An 18,963-nucleotide genomic window follows, 5' to 3' on the forward strand; every position below is an offset into this window, starting at 1 on the left:
TCCCCAACATGGCGCGTGTGGGGAGCCCAGGCATGCAGTAGACCTGTCTCTGAGCACTGTGCCCCTCTGAACCCCCACACTGACGTCCCCCTGGGGCTGTGAGCTGACCTACAGTCCACATGTGTCAACTGAACTGTTTCCACAACAGGCTCAGTGGACGCTCCCCGTTCTATGAGCCAGACCCCCAGGAAACAGAGGCTCGGATTGTGGGGGGCCGCTTTGATGCCTTCCAGCTCTACCCCAACACCTCCCAAAGCGCCACACTCTTCTTACGAAAGGTCCTCTCAGTACATCCCTGGTGAGTAGGCCCCAAGCTTGCCACCCCCCAGCATTACCTGCCCCCATTGCCGCCTCAGAATCCCAAGCCCGAGCCAAAGATCCCCCAATTCCTCCCCGGCCACCACTAATATACCGCTGTTGCTATCACTAAGTGGTTGTTCTAAGCCCACCATTGGTGCTTCTAAAGCCCTGTGAGGTAGGCCGAATCACCTTCCCCATTCCAGAGATGGGGAAACTGAGCCCAAGTTGGCCAGGATCCCTGGCATGGGGATGTGAATGGGACTGGGACTTGGGTCGGCGGGAGGCAGAGCCTTCTAGGCTCACTGGCCCTGGCCGGGCCTGGCAGGAGCCGGCCCTCCCTGCAGGACTGCCTGGCCCACCCGTGGCTGCAGGACGCCTACCTGATGAAGCTGCGCCGCCAGACGCTCACCTTCACTACCAACCGGCTCAAGGAGTTTCTGGGCGAGCAGCGGCGCCGCCGGGCCGAAGCTGCCACCCGTCACAAGGTGCTGCTCCGCTCCTACCCGGGTAGCCCCTAGCGGCTCGGACCACAGCCCGGCCTCGGGCTTCCACTCGGGGTTCCGCTGCGGCCGCGGGACATTCCAGGGCCCATCCAGAGCCAGGTGGGCCCGGGGCTTCGGACATCACCAGCAGCAACATCCAGCCGGGCTATTACCTCATGGACCTGCAGGGACAGAGGCCCCGGGCTTTGCCGATGCCACCCCGGCCAGAGCCTGAGGGCGAGATCCATGGGCCAGGCTGGGTGGGGTGAGGGCGCAGGAGCAGAGGAACAGGAAGGGCAAGAAGGGAACCAGTGAGAGGTCAGGAAAAGAAGCCAAGGGGTAGGGAGAGGAGACTTGAGGAAGCTTCTGGGGGTAGCGACGGTGTGTCCAGGGGAGAACGGACTGGGAAAGGTATGAAGAGCTGGAGAGGAGGGAAAGGAAGGAGCCCAGGGTGTCGGGGCCACGGGCTGGGAGTGAGTGTTGGTGAAGCAGGGACAGGACATGGAGACAGTGCTAGGGAGCCAGAGCTAGCATGTGAAGGAGGGCAGTGAGGCGGGGCGGGGTGGGGGGGGGGGAGAGAGGACCTAGGTTGGGTGGGAGGAGTGGGCTAATTGCCAGCATCCCGAGAAGGAGAAGCTGGAGGGCTAGGGAGAGTCAGGAGGCAGGGATTACTGGAGCCAGCACTTTCCTGTCCTCCCCGTCCCAGTGGATGCAGCTCTGAACACTCTGTGCTGGCCCAAGGAGGTCCCCACCACCCCCTGTGGCCTTCGCCCTTCCTCCCATTCATATTTATTTATTTATTGACTTTTATGAAATTTCCCTTCCATCCAATTCCTATTGCCCGTGTTGTCCAGACCATCCCCTCACCCCAGCCATCCAGCTGTCTGTGCAGCTGTTTGTCTGTCACAAGGAAAATAAAAATGGCAAGCAGCAGGACCTACGTGTGATCTGTGGGAGAGGGAAGGCTGGGGGTACAGGATTGCCAGGGGTGCCAGCACGAGGGCATCTCAGCCTTCTCTCATCCAGAGAGCTTTAACAAGGCTCCTGACCCTGACCCTGCTGGGCCCTCACCTCTCCCTCATTCCTAGAGGGAGGAGGGGCTTCTGCCTCTGCACCAGAAGTTTCTGGAGGCCTGGCAGGACTCCACCACTACCCTTTAACCAGACTCTGGTGGCCCCCACCTCTTTTCACATTTGTCATTGCAACTTGGAATGCGCCAGCCCACACCCCAAGGCTGGCGCGGCCCCAGAGACAGGCTGGCTCTGGTCCTGGCCCCGGAGCAGGAGGGGTTTCATCATGATGACTGGCGAGATCGCGATGACGGTGTGAAGCGCCACAGAAGAAACCAGGACAGCTCCAGCTCCATGCTTTGGTGTTCGAGCGCCGATCGGGGCACGTGGGGCATCAGCTGCGCGAGGCTCTGGTCGCTGTGTCTGCTGAGGTGGGGCCACAGACGAGCATCTCCTAGAGCCAGGGGACACACGCACTTGGACATCCCTGTCCTCGTGGCATGCCAGGGAGTCTGATGGGTGCTACGGCTGCTTGACTGCAGCTGCTCCCCTGCAAGACCACAGACTGGCTACTGGGTTCTACAACTGAGCTGTCCTGCCCAGAGGTGGAGGCGAGGGGGGAGCCAGTTCTCCTTGTGTCCAGGGAGGGGGCTGTTTCCCGCCTCTCCCCCAGCTTGGGAGCTCCGTTCCTGGCAAAGGGAATGGAGTACAGTCTCCTCCCACCCGGGGCGGAGAGGGCTAGCGCTGGTGTGTTGCTGATTGAGGTTGAGGGTCCCTTGGCTCTGGCCCAAACACCCTTTTGCCCAACCTGGCCCAGCCCAGCCTCTGTGGCTTCTCAGGACCCCAGGGAAGAGGCAAGCCCCATCATCATAAAATAACAGGCTGTTCAAGCCAGCTGTAAGGGACTAGAGGGACGTCTTGCCCACCTGTCACTTTAGCGATGAAGATATACAGTTTGCCTGTGAGAATCTTTAATCCCCTACTCACTGCAAGTGTTTTCATATAAAAATGAGGTGCCTGAACTCATATCTTGATAAATGGTAAAATTCCTCTCCCGTCCCCACTCTGATCTCGAGCTCCCTTCCCATCTCCATTGAAAATGGCATGTGAACTGCTTGTTCCAAACCCGGAGGAGCAAAGGTAATTTATGTCAGCAGAGCTGTGTCAAAATTGCTCTGATCAAAAGGTGACAGTGCTCTACACCTGGGCAGGCAGTTACAAGGTGTGGAAGCAAGGCTCCATCTGGTTCCCTAGGTTGGGTAGCCTGGACTCCAGGTAAGTCCCAGGGGGGCAAACCAAACCCCTTCTTCTCCCAGGCAGTCTCATGCCCCTGTCTACTAGTTTACGACCCAAAAGGGGCTTGGGAGACCCTAAAACTAGAGAGTCAGTACTAATGCCCATCCCCGGGGGCAGTCAGACCCAGCCCAGTCAGACCCTATCGTGTCACATGGAAGGAAGTGAGTGGGACTAGGGTGGTAGGACCCGATGCTGTTCTCAAAAATCTTTACCATCCTCTAGATTGATCTCAGGTTGCCGCCAGGGGGCACAGTGCAGGAATGACAAGCCTGGATTCCACCGGGGGGGGGAGTAAAGGCTTCTGGATGGGTCCTGACAGCCACACTGTCCCCTCATGATTGGCTGGATGGACAGTGAAGTCCCTCTGGTACTCTGGCTTCATTCAGGGACACCTCACAAAACTCGTTCCCTTTAACTGACAGTGTCCAGGGAAGGGCATGTTGTCCAACTGTCTGGGGACTGACCCAGAGGGTAAAGCTGCTCCAGTGGGGAGCTGAATCTCTTGCCAGCCTGGGCCCTTGTCTGGGACTACCAGGAGTGGGATGGTTACCCCCTGCCCTGGGAGGGGATGGGGCCACATCCAGCTGCCCAGCTGTCCAGGTGCTGACATGAAGTGCACCCCAGAGCTGCTCAGGTTTCCCCCTCGGGCCTGCCCCAGCAGCTGAGCCAGCATCCCAAACATCCTCAGGCTAAATAAGGAGCCCCGGCTTGGGTCAGGGGGTGGGGCTGGGGTCCCTGGGGGGCTTGGGGCAACCACGCCAAACAAGGCAAGGAGAAGAGCGATGTATAAAACCAGGGCCCTGGGCTGAGCACCTGCCCGTGCTCCTACTGTGCCTTCCTGAAGGGCTCTGTTCCACCTGCTACCCAGCTAGTCCACCCAAGTCCGGAAGTCCACCCGCCCGCGGTGAGTCCCTATTCGCAGACATTCCCATTCCCCGGGATGCTCTGAATTGACAGGGGAAAGGCTGAATGTCAAAGTCTCTGAGTCAGCCTAGACCCCATGTCTGTTTTGCACTCCCCAGATGTCCAAGGCAGCTCCCGCCAAAAAACCAGCGGCTTCGGCCCCGCCTCGGGGATGTACCCTGGATATCAACGACCCCCAGGTCCAGAAAGCGGCCATTCGCATCCAGGCCTCTTACCGGGGCCACAGGTGAGGGGGCCTGGGACGGTCAGGAGGAGGGGAGCTGGAGCTGCAGAAAGCCAGTGCTGCGTGAGGGTGGGTGGGCGCTGGGCAGTGTTAGCCACCCGCTGGGGTCACTGGACTCAGGAGAGCTCCGGGAGCAGGTGCAGAAAGGCGGCCGACAAGAGTAAATCCTCTCTTCAGGGTAACAATTCAAGAGCAGGCCCCTCCCGCCCCACCCCCACATTTTTTTAAAAGATTTTATTTATTCATAGAGACACAGAGAGAGAGAGAGAGAGACAGAGACAGAGGCAGAGATACAGGCAGAGGGAGAAGCAGGCTCCATGCGGGGACTCGATCCCAGGTCCCCAGGATCACGCCCTGGACTGCAGGCGGCGCTAGACCGCGGCGCCACTGGGGCTGCCCCCCACCCCCACATTTAAAGTTCTAGTGGGCGGCGGGGGGTCCCGGGCCCTGACCGCGCGCTCGCTCTCGGATAGGTCCCGGAAGGAGCTGCGCGAGAAGGGGCCGCCACGCGTGCTGGAGCCGCTCAAGGACGTGGTGCTGATCGAGGGCAGCGCGGCCAAGCTCACCTGCCGCATTTCGGCTTTCCCCGACCCGTTCATCCGCTGGAGCAAAGACGGCAAGGAGCTGCGCGACGGGCCCAAGTATCGCTACGTCTTCGAGGACCCCGACGTGGTGGCCCTGGTGGTGCGCGACGGCGAGCTGGCCGACCTGGGCCAGTACAGCATCAACGTCACCAACCCCTTCGGCCAGTGCTCGGACTCGGCGCGCATCCTCGTGGAAGGTACGCGCGCCCCCGCGGCGGCGCCACCCCGCGGAGAGCCCCCCCCCCCCCCCCCCCCGCCTCCCCGCGCCGCGCGCGCTCCCCGCTGGGCCTGGCCGAGTCCCGGAGGCGCCGGGGGCACGGGCTGGGGCCCGGCCTGGCTAGCCCTCCCCGCCTCAGCACCCCGTCCCCCCCGGACCCGGACTGCAAGTCCCGCTGTGGGCTCCGACCACCCCGACTCCCCCGCCGCAAGGAGGGCGCAGGTCTCCGGGCTCCGACCCAGGGGCTGCGCACTGCCCGGAGCTGACTCCGGGGCCCCGAGAGGTGTACCCCGCTCCCGGGCTTGCGCTCATCCCACCGTGGGAAGGAGCAGGGCTGCCACGAGTCCGATTTAACCGCGCAGGAAATGAAACCCCAGAGGGGCCAGACATGCCCAGTGTCACACTGCGAGCTTAGAGCCATCTCCTATTTAGGGCCGGGTGTTATCCGGGGAAACAGGCCGCTGCCCCGCCTCACCCCTAAGGACCCTCGCCGGGTCGCACGCCCTTTCCCTTCTTCCAGTCCCTGCGAAGATTCAAAAGGGACCGGATAACACTAAGGCGCGCAAAGGCGCCACGGTGACGCTGACCGCGGAGATCATGGGCGAGCCTGCGCCGGACGTCGGCTGGACCAAGGACGGGGAGGACATCGAGGAGGATGACAGGCGAGGGCGGGGACCTGCCCTGGGGCGCAACGGGGCCCCGGAGCCTCGCGGGCCGGGCCGGGCCGGGGGCGGGGAGGGCGAGGCAGGCCCGGAGCTGGCTGACCGGCCGGGCCCGGGGGGCCGGGAACCTGACCGCGGCCCGCCCTCCGCACCCCCCCTCTTCCCGCCAGGGTGTTCTTCGAGATCGGCAGCACCACCACGACGCTGACCATTCGCCGGGCCACGCCCGAGGACAGCGGCAAGTACGAGGTGTACGTGGAGAACAGCCTGGGCATGGACCAGAGCTTTGCTCGCGTGGACGTGGCCTGAAAGGAACGCTCGGACCTCTCGCCCCGGCTCCCAGCCCCGGGGTGGGTGGCACCCACGACCCTCCTCCGTCTTGCTTAATAAAGCTGCTCTCTCTGACCCTCCGCCTGTCTGGTCTTTGGGGCGCCGCTTCCTCCGCGCTGCGCTCGCACCCACGCTTCCTCCTGATGCACACACCAAGGTCGCGGAGCCTTAAGGCAGGAACGTCTGGAGAGGGCCTGGCCCAGTGCTTGAGCGCACAGACTGTAAACCTGAGCTAAGCTCGCGCCGTCCGGGCTCCTTCACTCCCCGCGGGACAGGCGCGGGGAGCTTACGACTCCGCCTTCTCCTTCTCCGCGTACCTCAAGCCCCACCCACTCGCGGCGGTTCGCGCCCTCGCCACGCCCATCCCGAGGCTGGCCACACCCCCTCTCGTCTCGAGGCCCGCCTCTCCCTGTGACCCTGATCCTACTCTCGGACTCCTGGGCCCAGTTTAGACAGTTCAGGGTCCGATTCGTAGCTCCAAGCCTGTGCCTCTTAGGCCCCACCCCTTTCTCGTTAGCCCCGCCCCTAGATCCCTTGGCCACGCCCCTGTCCTCCCATAAGTCCCGCCTCCCTCCTCTCGTGTAGTTCGGAACGGCTACGGGAAACTACAGGATCGTCAGAACTACCATTCCCGGCATACTCCGCGGGGCAGTTCTCGCGAGTCGCGAGAAGACACGTGCGCGGAAGGAGCAAGCGGGCTGCAGAGCTGGCATACAGGGTGCTAGTGGTAAAGGGTGCTGCGGAGGGGCGGCCCGAGGGGTGAGGGCAGGGCCCGGCGGCCCCGCCGGCCTTCCGAGGTCCCTCGTGTTCGTGCCGCCGCCCCTGGCTCCGCGAGTCTAAGGGTTATGAGGCCGAGTCAGTTGTGCCCCCGAATCCAGGTTCAGCGCCCATTGGCCGGTAGCGGGCGGGGAGGCGGATCCCGTGTCTGCGCTGCCGAGGGAACCCCTTGACTCAGGGTCGGTCGCCTCGAGGTCGGTTGTAGGAGTCGAGCATAGGCAGGGGTTTTGCTCGGACTTGGGATTCATCGATGCCGATCGGCGTGAACTTCATTGCTTGGGATTCACTCCCCGGATTGCAGTTAAATAGCTGGGGCTCCCCCAGGATCCGAGACTCGGCAGTCAGGGCCCACTGTTGGGATTCAGGGCTCAGCGTCTATAGCGTAACAGTTGGGAGTCAGGGAGTTTGGGGTTTTTTTTGAAGTTGGGGACCTACAATATCTATTGCTGAGTTTCCGAGTTTGCTGAATTTGTTTATGGCCAGAGGGAAGTCTGTTGGGTCAAATTGTGTGAGGTGCGAATCTCAGGAACTAGGAGAAACAACCACTGTGGGGTTTTAAGGCCAGTTGGAATCTGGGTTGGGATTTGAGATGTATGGGATCTGGGAGGCGGTGTGTCCGAGGAGGGACTATATCGAATTTGGGATTTACATCCTGTGAGAGGGCTAAGTGTTGCCCTCTAAGGGTTTGGGGTTTGCTTGGGATACGAGTGGGGTTCTCGGGCTGGGCTGTGGGATCTGAGCCTGATTTCTCTGTTGGGATTTGAGGTTTAGGTAGCAATTGCCATCATGCTCAAAGCTGTGATCCTGATTGGAGGCCCTCAAAAGGGTGAGGAGCCCCGGGAAAGGGGTAGGGGGGAGGTGGGGTGGGGGGGGGTTGGAGGCAGAGGGAGGTGGAAAGCTGCAACGTGCTTCTCTCTCCTGTCTCAGGGACTCGCTTCAGGCCTTTGTCTTTTGAGGTGCCCAAACCCCTGTTTCCAGTGGCGGGGGTCCCTATGATCCAGCACCACATTGAGGCCTGTGCCCAGGTAACCCCACAGGCTCCCCGCTCCCACCTCCCGTCCCGCTGTCTCCTTCATGCTGTATTTCCCCCCCTTCCAACCGTGCCCTGTTCGCACCAGGCATAACTCCAGGGATTACCATTTATAAATGACAGTGTGAATGGTGTCCGCCGGAGTTGTGCAGTGCAGCTGCCCTGCTGTCTTCGCTAATCTGGTCTCTCATCTGGCCTCTTCTTCTTCATATTTCACTCCTATTTTTAAAGCACGGACTGTGAGATCAGGCAGGAATCCTAGAGACCATTTAAAGCTGTAGCCTGAGGAACCTGAAATGATAGCAAAGCACGAACTCAGACCTTTGCTCTCGGTGGAGCTAATTTCTTTATTGCTTTTGGCATTGGGACAGGCAAGGTTTTATCTGAGGCCAGTCTCCGCCTCTGCTATAAGGACTTGAGTACATTCCTCACCTTTTCGGAGCCTTGGTTTCCTTACTCATCAAATGGGGGTGATTCAATCCTACTTTGTGGGGTGCAGGGCTTAGAGATGATGTTGGTAAAGTGCCTCGTGCAAAGTGGGCACTTGATAAATGGTACCCTTATCTCATGCTGATCTCAAGCGCAGATTGACAGATAATAAATACGGGGCTGGGCGGGGCGGGGGGATGAATGGGAATGAATGGGTTATCCTCGCATGCAGCTTGGTAAGCAGAATCTTTCCTAGGGTCATCCTCAGGTAGAGGGTGGGCTGGGGGGAACCACAAAATCATAAAAGATTGAAAGATTAGGGACAGATTCCTCTCACTTCCTTTTTGTCTGGAGGAAGACACAGGCCAGAGTGCTAACGTGAGTGCCCAGGGGCCCCACAGCTCAGACCAGAACTGTGGTCTCTGGACTAGGGGCCAGTCTAGGGGTTTCCACCAACATTCCTTTCAATCAGAGGCTTTATCCTCCCAACTTCTTCCCTTGTTCTCAGGTCCCTGGGATGCAGGAGATTCTGCTCATTGGCTTCTACCAACCTGATGAAGCCCTTACCCGGTTTCTAGAGGCTGCCCAGCAGGAGTTTAACCTTCCTGTCAGGTGTTTATATGGCGGGTTCGGGGGGTGTGGGACCCCCGAGGCCTCAGAGTTCTCGTGAGGGGGTTGAGTCGGCATTTGGCAGACTGCACCCTTAGACGCTAGGAGGGGTCTTATTCGGGCATCTCTGAATCCCTGAGTATGTTGGCCTCCAGCCAGTGTACTTCTGGGAGCAGGAGGGGTCTGATGCCCAGGCTCATGCTTTCTGCCTCCTCCCATCTCACCCAGCTGGTTCTGGGGTCCCCGGGGGGACAGGTACCTGCAGGAATTTGTGCCCCTGGGCACAGGAGGTGGTCTTTACCATTTCCGAGACCAGATCCTGGCCGGGGGCCCTGAGGCCTTCTTCGTGCTCAATGCTGACGTCTGCTCTGACTTCCCTTTGAGTGCCATGTTGGCTGCCTACAGACGCCAGCCTCACCCTTTCTTGCTGCTTGGCACCACGGTGAGGGGGGCCAGGAGGGCTGGAGGGTGCAAAGGGGATGATCCAGAGGAGTCCTTGGAATGCAGAGTGTCAGGGAGGCAGGGGCAGCCCAGAGAGTCAGAGTGGGAATGGGCATCGACAGGGAAATGTGCCAGAAATCCCAGCACGTAGCGGAGGTGGCGGCGGAGCCCCTGAGCCCTTTGGCTGCTCGGAAGTAGGGAGGGGGGAGGGCAGCTGTCAGTTCTCCCCCTGCGGAAGGCCTGTCAGTGGCAGAAATACGTGCCAGGTGCTCTAGGGGAGGGAGAGAAAGAAAGAAAACAGACCTTGCTGCCCTAGAGCAGGCAGGTCATTGTTGTGGCGTGTCTGTCTTTCAGGCTAACAGGACACAGTCCCTCAACTACGGCTGCATTGTAGAGAACCCGCAGACGCACGAGGTGAGCGAGGGACCCGGCTGACAGGGGTCTTACTCTGTGTCGTCATGCCCCCGCCCCTCTGCCTCCGGAGAAGGCTGGAGTGCTATTGGTGGGCTCCAGTGCCGTCAGACAGGTGGGGCATAGCCTTGGTTGTTCATCTTCTATCCTTTCTAGAGAGATTGGCAAAGAGCAAAGGGTAACGTTAATCTCCATGGGTGCAGCGCCCCGGAGATGTATGCACAGTGAGTGTGCTGTGGGAATGCAGCAGGAGGCCCACCCCAGCCTTGCCTGGGCGGGGGCGGGGAGAGCGCCCTGGAGGAGGCAAGGCCAGAGCTGAGTTAAATTCCTGTAGATGAAGGACAGGAAGGCGTTGCAGGTAGAGGGAATAGGGTATGCGAAGGCACAGAGGCGGGAAACCATACAGGGCCCTGAGAATTACAGAGGTGGGAGCGTCATCAATAAGGCAGAGGGGTCTCAGTCCTTGTTTGTGAAACTCCCTGCTCCTGAGCCTAATGACTTTCACACAGCCCTTTTATTTGTTCAAGCTTTATTTTTATTTTGTTTTATTTTTTAAAGATTTTATGTATTTATCCATGAGAGACACAGGCAGAGGGAGACACAGGCTGCCCGCTGAGCAGGGAGCCGATGCGGGACTCGATCCCAGGACCCCGGGATTATGACCTGAGCCGAAGGCAGACGCTTAACCGACTGAGCACACAGGGGCCCCCAAAATACACTTAAACAGACACAGACACATAAATATGTGTCATTTTTTTTTTTTTAAGTTTTATATTAGGCACTAGTTAGATGTGAGAGAGACAGAGCTAAAGAAATGTAATCCCTGCCTCTCAGGAACCCCTGTTAGTGGGAACGACAGTCAAAAATCAACCATTGCAAATGACAGAAGGGTCACGGTGAGGTGTGGCCAGAGCCCAGGGCTACCCAGACCTAGAAGCTCACTGTAGGGCAGGACACGCACAGGCTCATGGAGAAGTGGCGATGTCGACTGGGTTTCGGAGGCTGAGTTTTCCAGATGAATCACTGAGAAAGGGCGTCCTAGGCACAGGCATGCGATGGCAGTGAATAGTGTCCTGGGGGTGCTGGGAGGTGAGGATTAGAAGGGAAAAAACAGGCAGTTGGGACTTACTTGAAGGTGAAGGGCAGTGACTCTGCATTTTAGGAAGACGACAGCCGGGAGTACCTGGCGACCCAGAAGGTCTTAGGGGATGGTGACGGGGGCCCTTCCTCTGCGGGACCTTGCCCTGTCCTCAGGTCCTGCACTACGTGGAGAAACCCAGCACGTTTGTTAGTGACGTCATCAACTGTGGCATCTACCTCTTTTCCCCGGAAGCCCTGAAGCCTCTTCGGGATGTCTTCCAGCGGAACCAGCAGGATGGGCAATTGTGAGGCGGGCCCCAGGGCCCTGTAACCCCAAGTCGTCCCCCCAGTCACAGCAGCCCCGCCCCCAGGCTCCGCAGGCTCCCTCTCCACCTGCTCACCTTCCTCCTCCCTTTGCCTTTCCACTTGTCATCCCCAGCCAAGCCTTCCTGTCCCCTCCCCTTCTAACCTCATTCTGTCCCTCTTCCTTATCTATCCCAGTTCCTCCTCTGTCACTGCCTGCCCACTCCCCTTCTGGTCCATTTCTCTCAAGCCCTGAGTGTCCCGGAGACGTCTTTCAGAACAGACGGCAACACACACACTTGGGCGCACACACGCTCAGGCGCAGAGACCTGCAGAGAGAGAGAGAGAGAGACACACACACACACACACACACACACTGTCAGGCTGCGGCTCCCCCCCCCACAGCGCAGCACCCAGAGCCCTGCCGGCCACAGTCCCCCGCCAGGTCCTTCTTGTCAGCTGGGAACCCTGGCCCCCCCCCCACCCCCCGCAGGTCCTGGCCTTGGCTCCCGCCTCCCCCCTGGCTCCCCATCTCATGCCCCGCTCACTCCCATCCATCTCTGCTTCTCTCTCCATCTCTCCTGGCCTCTGTCTGTTTCTGCTGAGCTGGCATCTCTACCATCTCTCTCTCTCTCCCTCTCTTTCTGTGACTGTCTCTGCCCTCACCAGCTGTCTTCCTCCGGGGTGAGTGTCTGTGTTTCGTTCCATCCCGTGAGAGGGCGGGTGACCAGAGGTGGGGTTCGGAGGAGTGGATGGGGAGAAAGGATAATGGGCGGGGGTGGGGGAGAAGCTATATCTGGGTGAACTCCCTGGACACGGGGCAGAGATGGGTATGGGTCCATGCCCAGGGATCCCCTGGGATAGCACCCCAGCTCGGGGTGGAAGGGTGACGTGGGTAAGCCCACTGGGGAGAGTTTTCTGGGACATGGGTATCCCTTTGGAGAAGATCTGGCCAGGCCTGGAGAGGGAGGGGGTGGGCTTCCCTCAGATCCCTATCCTTGGGACACCGTGGTGGTGGCCTCCCAGGCGGGCTCAGCTGGGGAAATGATGTCTGCATCTCCTCTCTGCCAGGGAGGACTCTTCAGGCCTGTGGCCAGGGGCGGGCACCATCCGCCTGGAGCAGGATGTGTTCTCAGCCCTGGCCGGGCAGGGCCAGATCTACGTCCACCTCACTGACGGTATCTGGAGCCAGATCAAGTCTGCAGGGTATGCCTCTCTGAGGTGGCTGGGGCACCTGGGAGTTGAGACTTTTGGGGGGTGGGCACTTGCTGGGCCCTGAATCCCCTGCTCCACTTTGTGACCCCACCCCCCCAGCTCAGCGCTCTATGCCTCCCGCCTCTACTTGGGCCAGTACCAGCTCACGCACCCAGAACGCCTGGCCAAGCACACCCCCGGGGGTCCACGAATCCGAGGTATGCCCCCCCACACCCCCTTCCTCATCATTGCCCCCAGCCCCCTCTGAGCCATGACTGCTGACCTCAGATTCAGAGGTGAAGCCCCAACCCTTGCCCCCACTGAACCAGGTATGGTTTGGGGTCATCGCCCCCAGATCTTCTCTTCTGCTTCCAGGAAACGTTTATATCCACCCAACAGCTAAGGTGGCCCCGTCGGCAGTGGTAAGTGGTGGGCCAGGCTGTGAGGACGGGTGGGTTGGTGCCGAGAACTTCTGAGCTCCCAGTGCTGGGCTCTGCTTTGCATTGCCCCTGTGTGGCCCCAAGCAAGTCTCCGCCCCCTTGCCGGTTCTATGAAGGGGTTTGGGTTTGGATTAGGGTTTCTTCGAGGCCCTGAGGGCTTAGGGTATACGTTTCTCTCTACAGCTGGGCCCCAATGTCTCCATTGGGGAGGGGGTGACCGTGGGTGAGGGTGTGCGGCTCCGCGAGAGCATTGTCCTCCATGGAGCCACGCTGCAGGTAGGAGCTGCACAAGCAGCACGACCACACCCCCCACTCCCTGCTGCTGCCCCTTCTCCTCCCTCTGCTCATACCACTGTGTTTGGTAGGAGCACACGTGCGTTCTACACACCATCGTGGGCTGGGGGAGCACCGTGGGGCGCTGGGCCCGTGTGGAGGGTACCCCCAACGACCCCAATCCCAACGACCCCCGAGCACACATGGACAGTGAGAGCCTCTTCAAGGATGGGAAGCTGCTGCCTGCCATCACCATCCTAGGTACGACTTCCCAGGGAACTGGGACTCCGCAGGTGATGGCCTCGCCCTGTGGGGGTTGCCCGCGCGTGTGCACACGCACACATGCCCGAGTGCATGTTTGTTTCTTCCTTCAGCAAACGTGTACAAAGTGCCTGCCGTGTGCCAGGCCGTGTTGTGAGTCACTGGGAGCACGAGGCCAGGGCGCAGATGGGCAGGGAGGGATTCCTGCCCGATGGCAGTGGCCCCAGCTCCTTGCCTCTGGCCTTCCCCTCCCCATGGCCTCCTCCTGGTCCCCACTGCAGGCTGCAGGGTCCGGATCCCAGCTGAGGTGCTCATCCTGAACTCGATTGTTCTGCCCCACAAGGAGCTGAGCCGCAGCTTCACCAACCAGATCATCCTCTGAGGGGGGCTGCCAGGAGGCCCCCACCCCCCAACTCCCAGCTCCCAGCCGCTCCCCTTGAGGCTGCCGCCTGCTTGGCCGGCCTCCATCCGAGAGGACCAGAGGAGAGGAAGCCAGGCAGGATCGCCACAGGCCAGGAGCGCCCTGGGTGGCCGGAGGACTCCTGGCCTCTTCACCCTCTAATAAACCCCGGTGAACCTTGGAGCCAGCGCGGACTCCGGCTTGTGCCTGGGCTGGGGGTGAGGGTGGAAGGGGGGCAGCTGAGTCAGGCCCCCCCACATTAGCATTTAAATTGGAGTCGTTGCTGCGGGCTCATGAATAATGAATCTGGAGCCCTGGTGAATCTCCCCCTCCCACTGCCTTTAGCCTCTCGCGCCGCTCTGCTTGGGAGGAAGGCCCCCGAGGCTCCCGGCTCCCAGCTCCCAGCCTGTCTGGCCCCTGCCTTCACCCCTGCCCCTGCGCGGCCGGCTTGCCCGCCTTCCTGTTCCTCTTCACTGGGCCTGGCTCGGGCTCCGAGTGTAAGGATCCTGAAAGGAAGGGTGAAGGATTCCGGTCGGGCCACGGGGTGCTGGCGGTGGGCTCGGCTGAGCGCCACAGGCCTGCTGTTGGATCACCCAGTGGTTGCTTTCCTCAGTTCCTGCCCAGCCCGGCCCCAGCCTGTTTTCCGCTTTGCCAGCTCCATCTGCTCCTAGCCTGGCTTTTGGCGGGGTGGGGGTTCTCCCTGCCTGAGGCCTGGTGGGTGTCTGTCTCCTACTCCCCTGGCCGGTGGGGCAGACCTAATCTGGTACCGGACCCTCCCAGAACGCAGTGTTGGGGGGGCCCTTGTGCTGGCCACCTCCCACCGCCCTGGCTCTGCCCTTTGGGAGGTCTCAGTCTTCTCCACATTCCTGGAGCCCCAGAGAAACCCAACCATCTATCATGTTTGCCCATGACCCCCATGTGCCCCCTCTGGGTGCCCCCCTTTCCCCAGCTGTGGGTGCGGAGCTTGGTTGCCAGATGAGCTGGTAATGATCGTAATCTGCTAATTGAGAGGAATCTAATTACCCAAAGAGAATGGGGGGGTAGGGTGTGGGTGGGAGGGAGGAGGGGGTCCTGGCAGCAGGCTGGGGTGGCAGGCGGCAGGGTGCAGGGACCTTGTTGTCAGCACCAGGGTCTGGGACAGAGCCCAGGATTTCATAGCCTCGAAGCTGGGCAGTTAGGAGGAGGTGCTTTCTCAGGAAAGGAGTATGGGCTGAGGGGTATGTGGGGGATTGGGCTGCTGTGACCTCCCAGCCCCGTGTGAGAGCCTGCGGGAAAGGAGCTGGGTTTTAGCCGTCATGGCCCGCAACCTGCCTTGACTCACTCAGCCTCTTTCCCACCTCCTGTCCCTGCCTCCAGCCCAGGCCTTCCATTATCTGCCTGGGGTTCGGAGGGGGCAGCAGATGCCTACTCTGGGCCTGGGGTCAACTCCCTAAGGAAGAAGCCGGGAGAGGGATGGGCTCCGGGGCCAGGGACTGGGTCCCTTCTCTGCCCTCCCCCCAATCCTGACCCTTCTGTTCCAAGTGGTTGGCAGAGGCCATGGCAGCTCCATCATAAATATGATAATTTAATTATTTTCTCAGCAAAACACCGTGAAATCCAATAAGTCTGTGTCAGGCCCTGGCCCCCGGGACCCCCCTCCTAGGCCCAGTGGGGGTGGGGAGAGGCCCTGGAAGGGGAAAGGGTCAGCATTTGAAGTGGGGGTTGGTTAGTGTAGCTGAGATCTTTGTAACATGCCCCTTCCCACCAGGCTGATGGAGCCCTGCTGTGTGTTCAAGCGAGGGTGGGGGTCTCAGAAGGGGCTGTAACACCCTCCACCCCTCTCCAGCCCCAGGAAGGACCTAGGCCCCATCCACCTCTCAGGGCACAGCTCAGGGCCCAGGATTTGGGGGCCCCCTTCTCTGCCACCTCTAGGTGCTCATCGGCCCTGTAGGGGTAAGAGGGTGCTGGCCCCCAAAGGGTTTGAGGAGGGAGAAGGAAAGGAACAGGGTGGGAAATGGGGGATGAGCGGGGGAAGGGATGCGGGGGAGGGGTGCGCTCCTGCCATTAGTGCTTTTTTAGGTTTCCAGAAAAAGATTATTCTGTAAAATCAGCGAGGGGGAGCAAGCTGGGGGCTGGGGAGGGGGGGCAGGTCCCTGGCACCGAGCTGGATGGGGCGACGGGAGGAGGGCTTGGGACGGGGACTGAGCTTGGAGAGAAATTTGGATGGGCTTCAGGAGCCAGCGAGGGGGAGAGGCCGAGCCAAGAACACAGCCTGGGGGGGAGGCTGGCGGGACCGGGTGGGGGCGGGGCCGTCCTCGCCCTCCCGTGCCCCCGGCGGGGCTGACCGGCCCCCCCTCGTCTCTGCCCCTCCCCCCGGCGCTTAGCAGCCATTATCGGGGGAGCAGATTGCAGCCCCCTCCCCCTCCCCCTCCCCGGGAAGCAGGCACAGCTGGGGCCCCGCCACATCTGCCGCATCAGCACGGAGCACAGCTGGGTGTGCCCAGAGCCGCGCGCCCCAAAACACAAAGGGGAGGGCGGGGGCCGAGGAGAGCCCAGACCCCGGAGACAGACACACTGACACCTCTGCCAACAGACACACGCTCCTCGAGGCGCCGCTACACCCACCGCCACGCACGCGCTGCCTCGGTGCCGACGGGAGAACCGACAAACACGCAATTACTCGGCCCCGCCCGCCGCCCCCGCTCGCTCCCCGCCCCTCCTCCTCCTCCCCTCCGCTGCCTCGGCCCCCCCGGCTCTGGTGGAGGGAGCAGGGCCCCCCAGCGCCGCACACCTTCCGGGGCAGGTGGCGCAGGTGGCGAGGGGCCGAGCCCTGGGCGAGCCCGGCCCCCCCTCCGCGCCCGGACGCCCTCGGAGGCGCTGCCTGGGGCCGGGCGCTGGGGGGACCGCCCGGGCCGCGCCCCCGACTGTGGCGCCCGCCACGGGTTCCCCCGGCCGCCTCGAGGGGGCGCTGCGGGCCCGGTTCTCTGCCGGGAGCCCCGCGGCCCCCAGCCCGGCCCGCCCAGCGGGCACCCTCCGCGTGGCCCCGCCACCCTCGCACGCGCGGGGCGCGGGGGTCGCCGGGGACGCCAAAGTCCCCGTCCCCAGGGGACGGGGCCGACCGGGCGCCCCCCGTTTCCGCTCCCTGCCAGGCCTCGCCGCCCCCTGCCCCGAGTCCGTCGTGCCCCCCTCACAGCCCCGCCCGGCCGGCGCGCGCCCCCGCCCCTGCCCCTCGGAGCTTTAATCCCTCCTGCTGCTCTGCCGCCTTATCTGCTCCCAGCAGCTTTCACTGCTGCAAAGCCCTCTCCCCCTCCTTCCCTGGAGCTTCTCCCCCTCCTTCCCTGGCTCCCTCTTCTCTCTGACCAGCACCCCCACTCCCAGCCCGTCTCTGCCTCTCAGGCCCCCAGGATGGCCCCTGGGTGACACCAAACTTGCGCCCCGGTGCCCTCCGCCCTCTCTCCAGGCTCTGCCCTGAGGTTGCCGGGCGCCCGCCCACTCCCACACTGGTCTCTTGCCCCCCCCCAGCCCGCCCCCACCGGCCCCCAGACTTGGGCAGTTTCTGCGGAGCCAAGAGGTCTCCTCTTCCACCCTCCTTCCCCCTCCCTGGTCCCCTCCAGCTCCTCGGGTCGCCGCCCGGGGTCTTGGACCTGGTGCCCCTCAGCCCCAGTGATGTGTGGCCTCGGCTCGCGTCCCCAGGAGAGGACGGGTCAGGCCGGCGGGCCCTGGGCGGGGCAGGGGTGCGGAGTGCGGGCCGGCAGTGGGGGCAGGGCGCGGCGGAGGGCCGCTAACCCTCTTCAGTCGCCTCAGATCACGTCCCGGCCTCCCCACCCCCCTTCGCTGGAACTCTCATTAACCGCTTCTCCTGCCTCGTCCGCGGCATAAATAACCCAGATAAATCAGCCGCCGTCCGCCCCCCGCCCCTCGGCCCCCGCACAGCCCGTTTGTCACCGCTGCTCGCTCACCAGCCAGGCCTGGCCCAGTCCCGGCCTCCGTCCCCCCACCTCGTCCCTTCCCGCCCACAGCTGTCCCACACTAGCTCATCCCTTGGTCCTCACCGGAGCCAGGGCCGGGACAGGTGTCTGGGCTGGGAGGGGTGGCAAGGAGGTGTCCCCTCTGGGAGCAGGGGGAGGTTGGGGACTCCCTGTAGGAGAACGCTAAGAGTTTGGGGGTCACGCCATTTAGGAGTTGGCCACCCAGGAGGGGAGGCTGGGGCCCACACAAGGTGAGAAGGGGCAAATGCAGGCCACGTGGGGGGTCCGTCTGCTGGGAAAACAGGCGAAGTCCCGAAGCCGGGGAGGGGGTGGTGGCAGGAAGGACCTCGGAGGCTCCCTTCGTCGGTCCCCCAGGCTGGATCACGGGAGGCCTCCGGGTCTGCCTTTGGGGCATCTTGCCCAAATAAAACCTGCCCCTTTCGGCAGAGCCCTCCTGGCCTCCCTGTCACCTGCCCCCCTTCTGCCCCCCCATCCCCACGCTCTGCCTCGTCTGGCTGTACAGACGCCACTCTGCCCGTGGTCCATCCACCGCCATCGGGGAGCCTTGTCCACCCGCCAGGGGGTGGCGGTGGGTGGAGAATTGGACTGGGAACAAATCTGGGGAATGGGGACAAGTGGAGAGCAGAGGGAGCCTGGCCCTGCAGCCCCCTCACCCCGTGCCTCTCCCGCGCCCCACACCCCTTCCCACCCTGTGTCCCTCACGCACCCTCCCCCTCGGCTCACACCCAGCTCGGCCCTGGCCAAGCACACTTGGCCCTGATGCTCACTGCAGGGGGGCAGCTGGTCCCAGGGGAGTAGGTGGGGGAAGCCAGGAGGGGACGGGAGCTTGGGCGCAGGGCTGGGGGTGGGGGTGGGGAAGAAGCTGGGCCGGGCCCCAGGGACCAGCTGGGCAATGAGCCGGGGAAGCAGCCGGGAGGCTAAATGAGGGAGATTATCACCCAACTGCAGCCGGGCAGAGAGGGAGGCAAGCAGGGGAGCGGGGAGAGGGAGGGGGGAAAGGACGGGGGCCAGAGGGGAAGGGGTGTAGGGGGGCAGGGGAGACTGCAGGGGGAGGTGCAGGGTGGGCAAAGGGGATGTGGGAGGGGACTCCCACCAAGCATAACCGGATTCCTAGGGGTCTGGAAGGCTGGATGATGGGGACCTGGGGACGATTGGAGACTGGAGACAGCTGGCGTGGGGCGGTGGGGGTGAGCACAGTTAACTGCTGCTCCACTTCCCCATGGCCTGGAACTCCCCTCCCCCGCATCCCCCCAACTTCATTCCTTCAGAGGCTTCCTGCCCGGCCCTCCGCAGGAAAGAGGGTGTGATTTGGGCTGTAG

At 62.2% G+C, this 18,963-nt stretch overlaps 3 protein-coding genes across 22 annotated transcripts in view; all 3 read left to right on the top strand.

Moving 5' to 3' along the window:
- SPEG (striated muscle enriched protein kinase) overlaps nt 1-1,718 on the top strand; it is a 57,846-nt gene extending 56,128 nt beyond the window's left edge. Inside the window, 2 exon segments of the mRNA NM_001173478.2 lie at nt 149-298; nt 626-1,718. Of these exon segments, the coding sequence (NP_001166949.2) occupies nt 149-298; nt 626-818 (343 nt within the window). The 3' untranslated portion in view covers nt 819-1,718.
- A 285-nt stretch (nt 1,719-2,003) lies between these two features.
- Nucleotides 2,004-6,108, top strand: SPEGNB (SPEG neighbor). Of its 2 annotated transcripts, none has more exons than XM_038585833.1 (5): nt 2,004-2,223; nt 4,111-4,238; nt 4,709-5,016; nt 5,557-5,698; nt 5,869-6,108. In XM_038585833.1, the coding sequence occupies exons 2-5, from the start codon at nt 4,111-4,113 to the stop codon at nt 6,005-6,007; spliced, it is 717 nt and encodes a 238-aa protein (XP_038441761.1). In that variant the 5' UTR covers nt 2,004-2,223; the 3' UTR covers nt 6,008-6,108. The 2 variants fall into 2 exon arrangements, with proteins under 2 accessions (XP_038441761.1, XP_038441760.1); XM_038585832.1 differs by lacking the exon at nt 2,004-2,223 and adding an exon at nt 3,848-3,992.
- Nucleotides 6,109-6,660: 552 nt separating this feature from the next.
- GMPPA (GDP-mannose pyrophosphorylase A) lies at nt 6,661-13,863 on the top strand. Of its 19 annotated transcripts, XM_038585836.1 has the most exons (15): nt 6,686-6,906; nt 7,577-7,631; nt 7,733-7,830; nt 8,773-8,876; nt 9,129-9,315; nt 9,669-9,728; nt 10,980-11,110; nt 11,778-11,792; nt 12,180-12,314; nt 12,423-12,520; nt 12,678-12,724; nt 12,926-13,018; nt 13,108-13,276; nt 13,390-13,429; nt 13,558-13,863. In XM_038585836.1, the coding sequence occupies exons 1-15, from the start codon at nt 6,874-6,876 to the stop codon at nt 13,580-13,582; spliced, it is 1,290 nt and encodes a 429-aa protein (XP_038441764.1). In that variant the 5' UTR covers nt 6,686-6,873; the 3' UTR covers nt 13,583-13,863. The 19 variants fall into 19 exon arrangements, with proteins under 19 accessions (XP_038441774.1, XP_038441780.1, XP_038441764.1 ...); XM_038585846.1 differs by lacking the exon at nt 13,390-13,429 and having other exon boundaries at nt 6,661-6,755; nt 7,571-7,631; XM_038585837.1 differs by lacking the exon at nt 13,390-13,429 and having other exon boundaries at nt 6,687-7,318; nt 7,571-7,631.
- Nucleotides 13,864-18,963: the final 5,100 nt, after the last annotated feature.

The sequence above is a fragment of the Canis lupus genome, chromosome 37, assembly GCF_011100685.1.
Source record: "Canis lupus familiaris isolate Mischka breed German Shepherd chromosome 37, alternate assembly UU_Cfam_GSD_1.0, whole genome shotgun sequence".
In the NCBI taxonomy this organism is placed as follows: domain Eukaryota; kingdom Metazoa; phylum Chordata; class Mammalia; order Carnivora; family Canidae; genus Canis; species Canis lupus.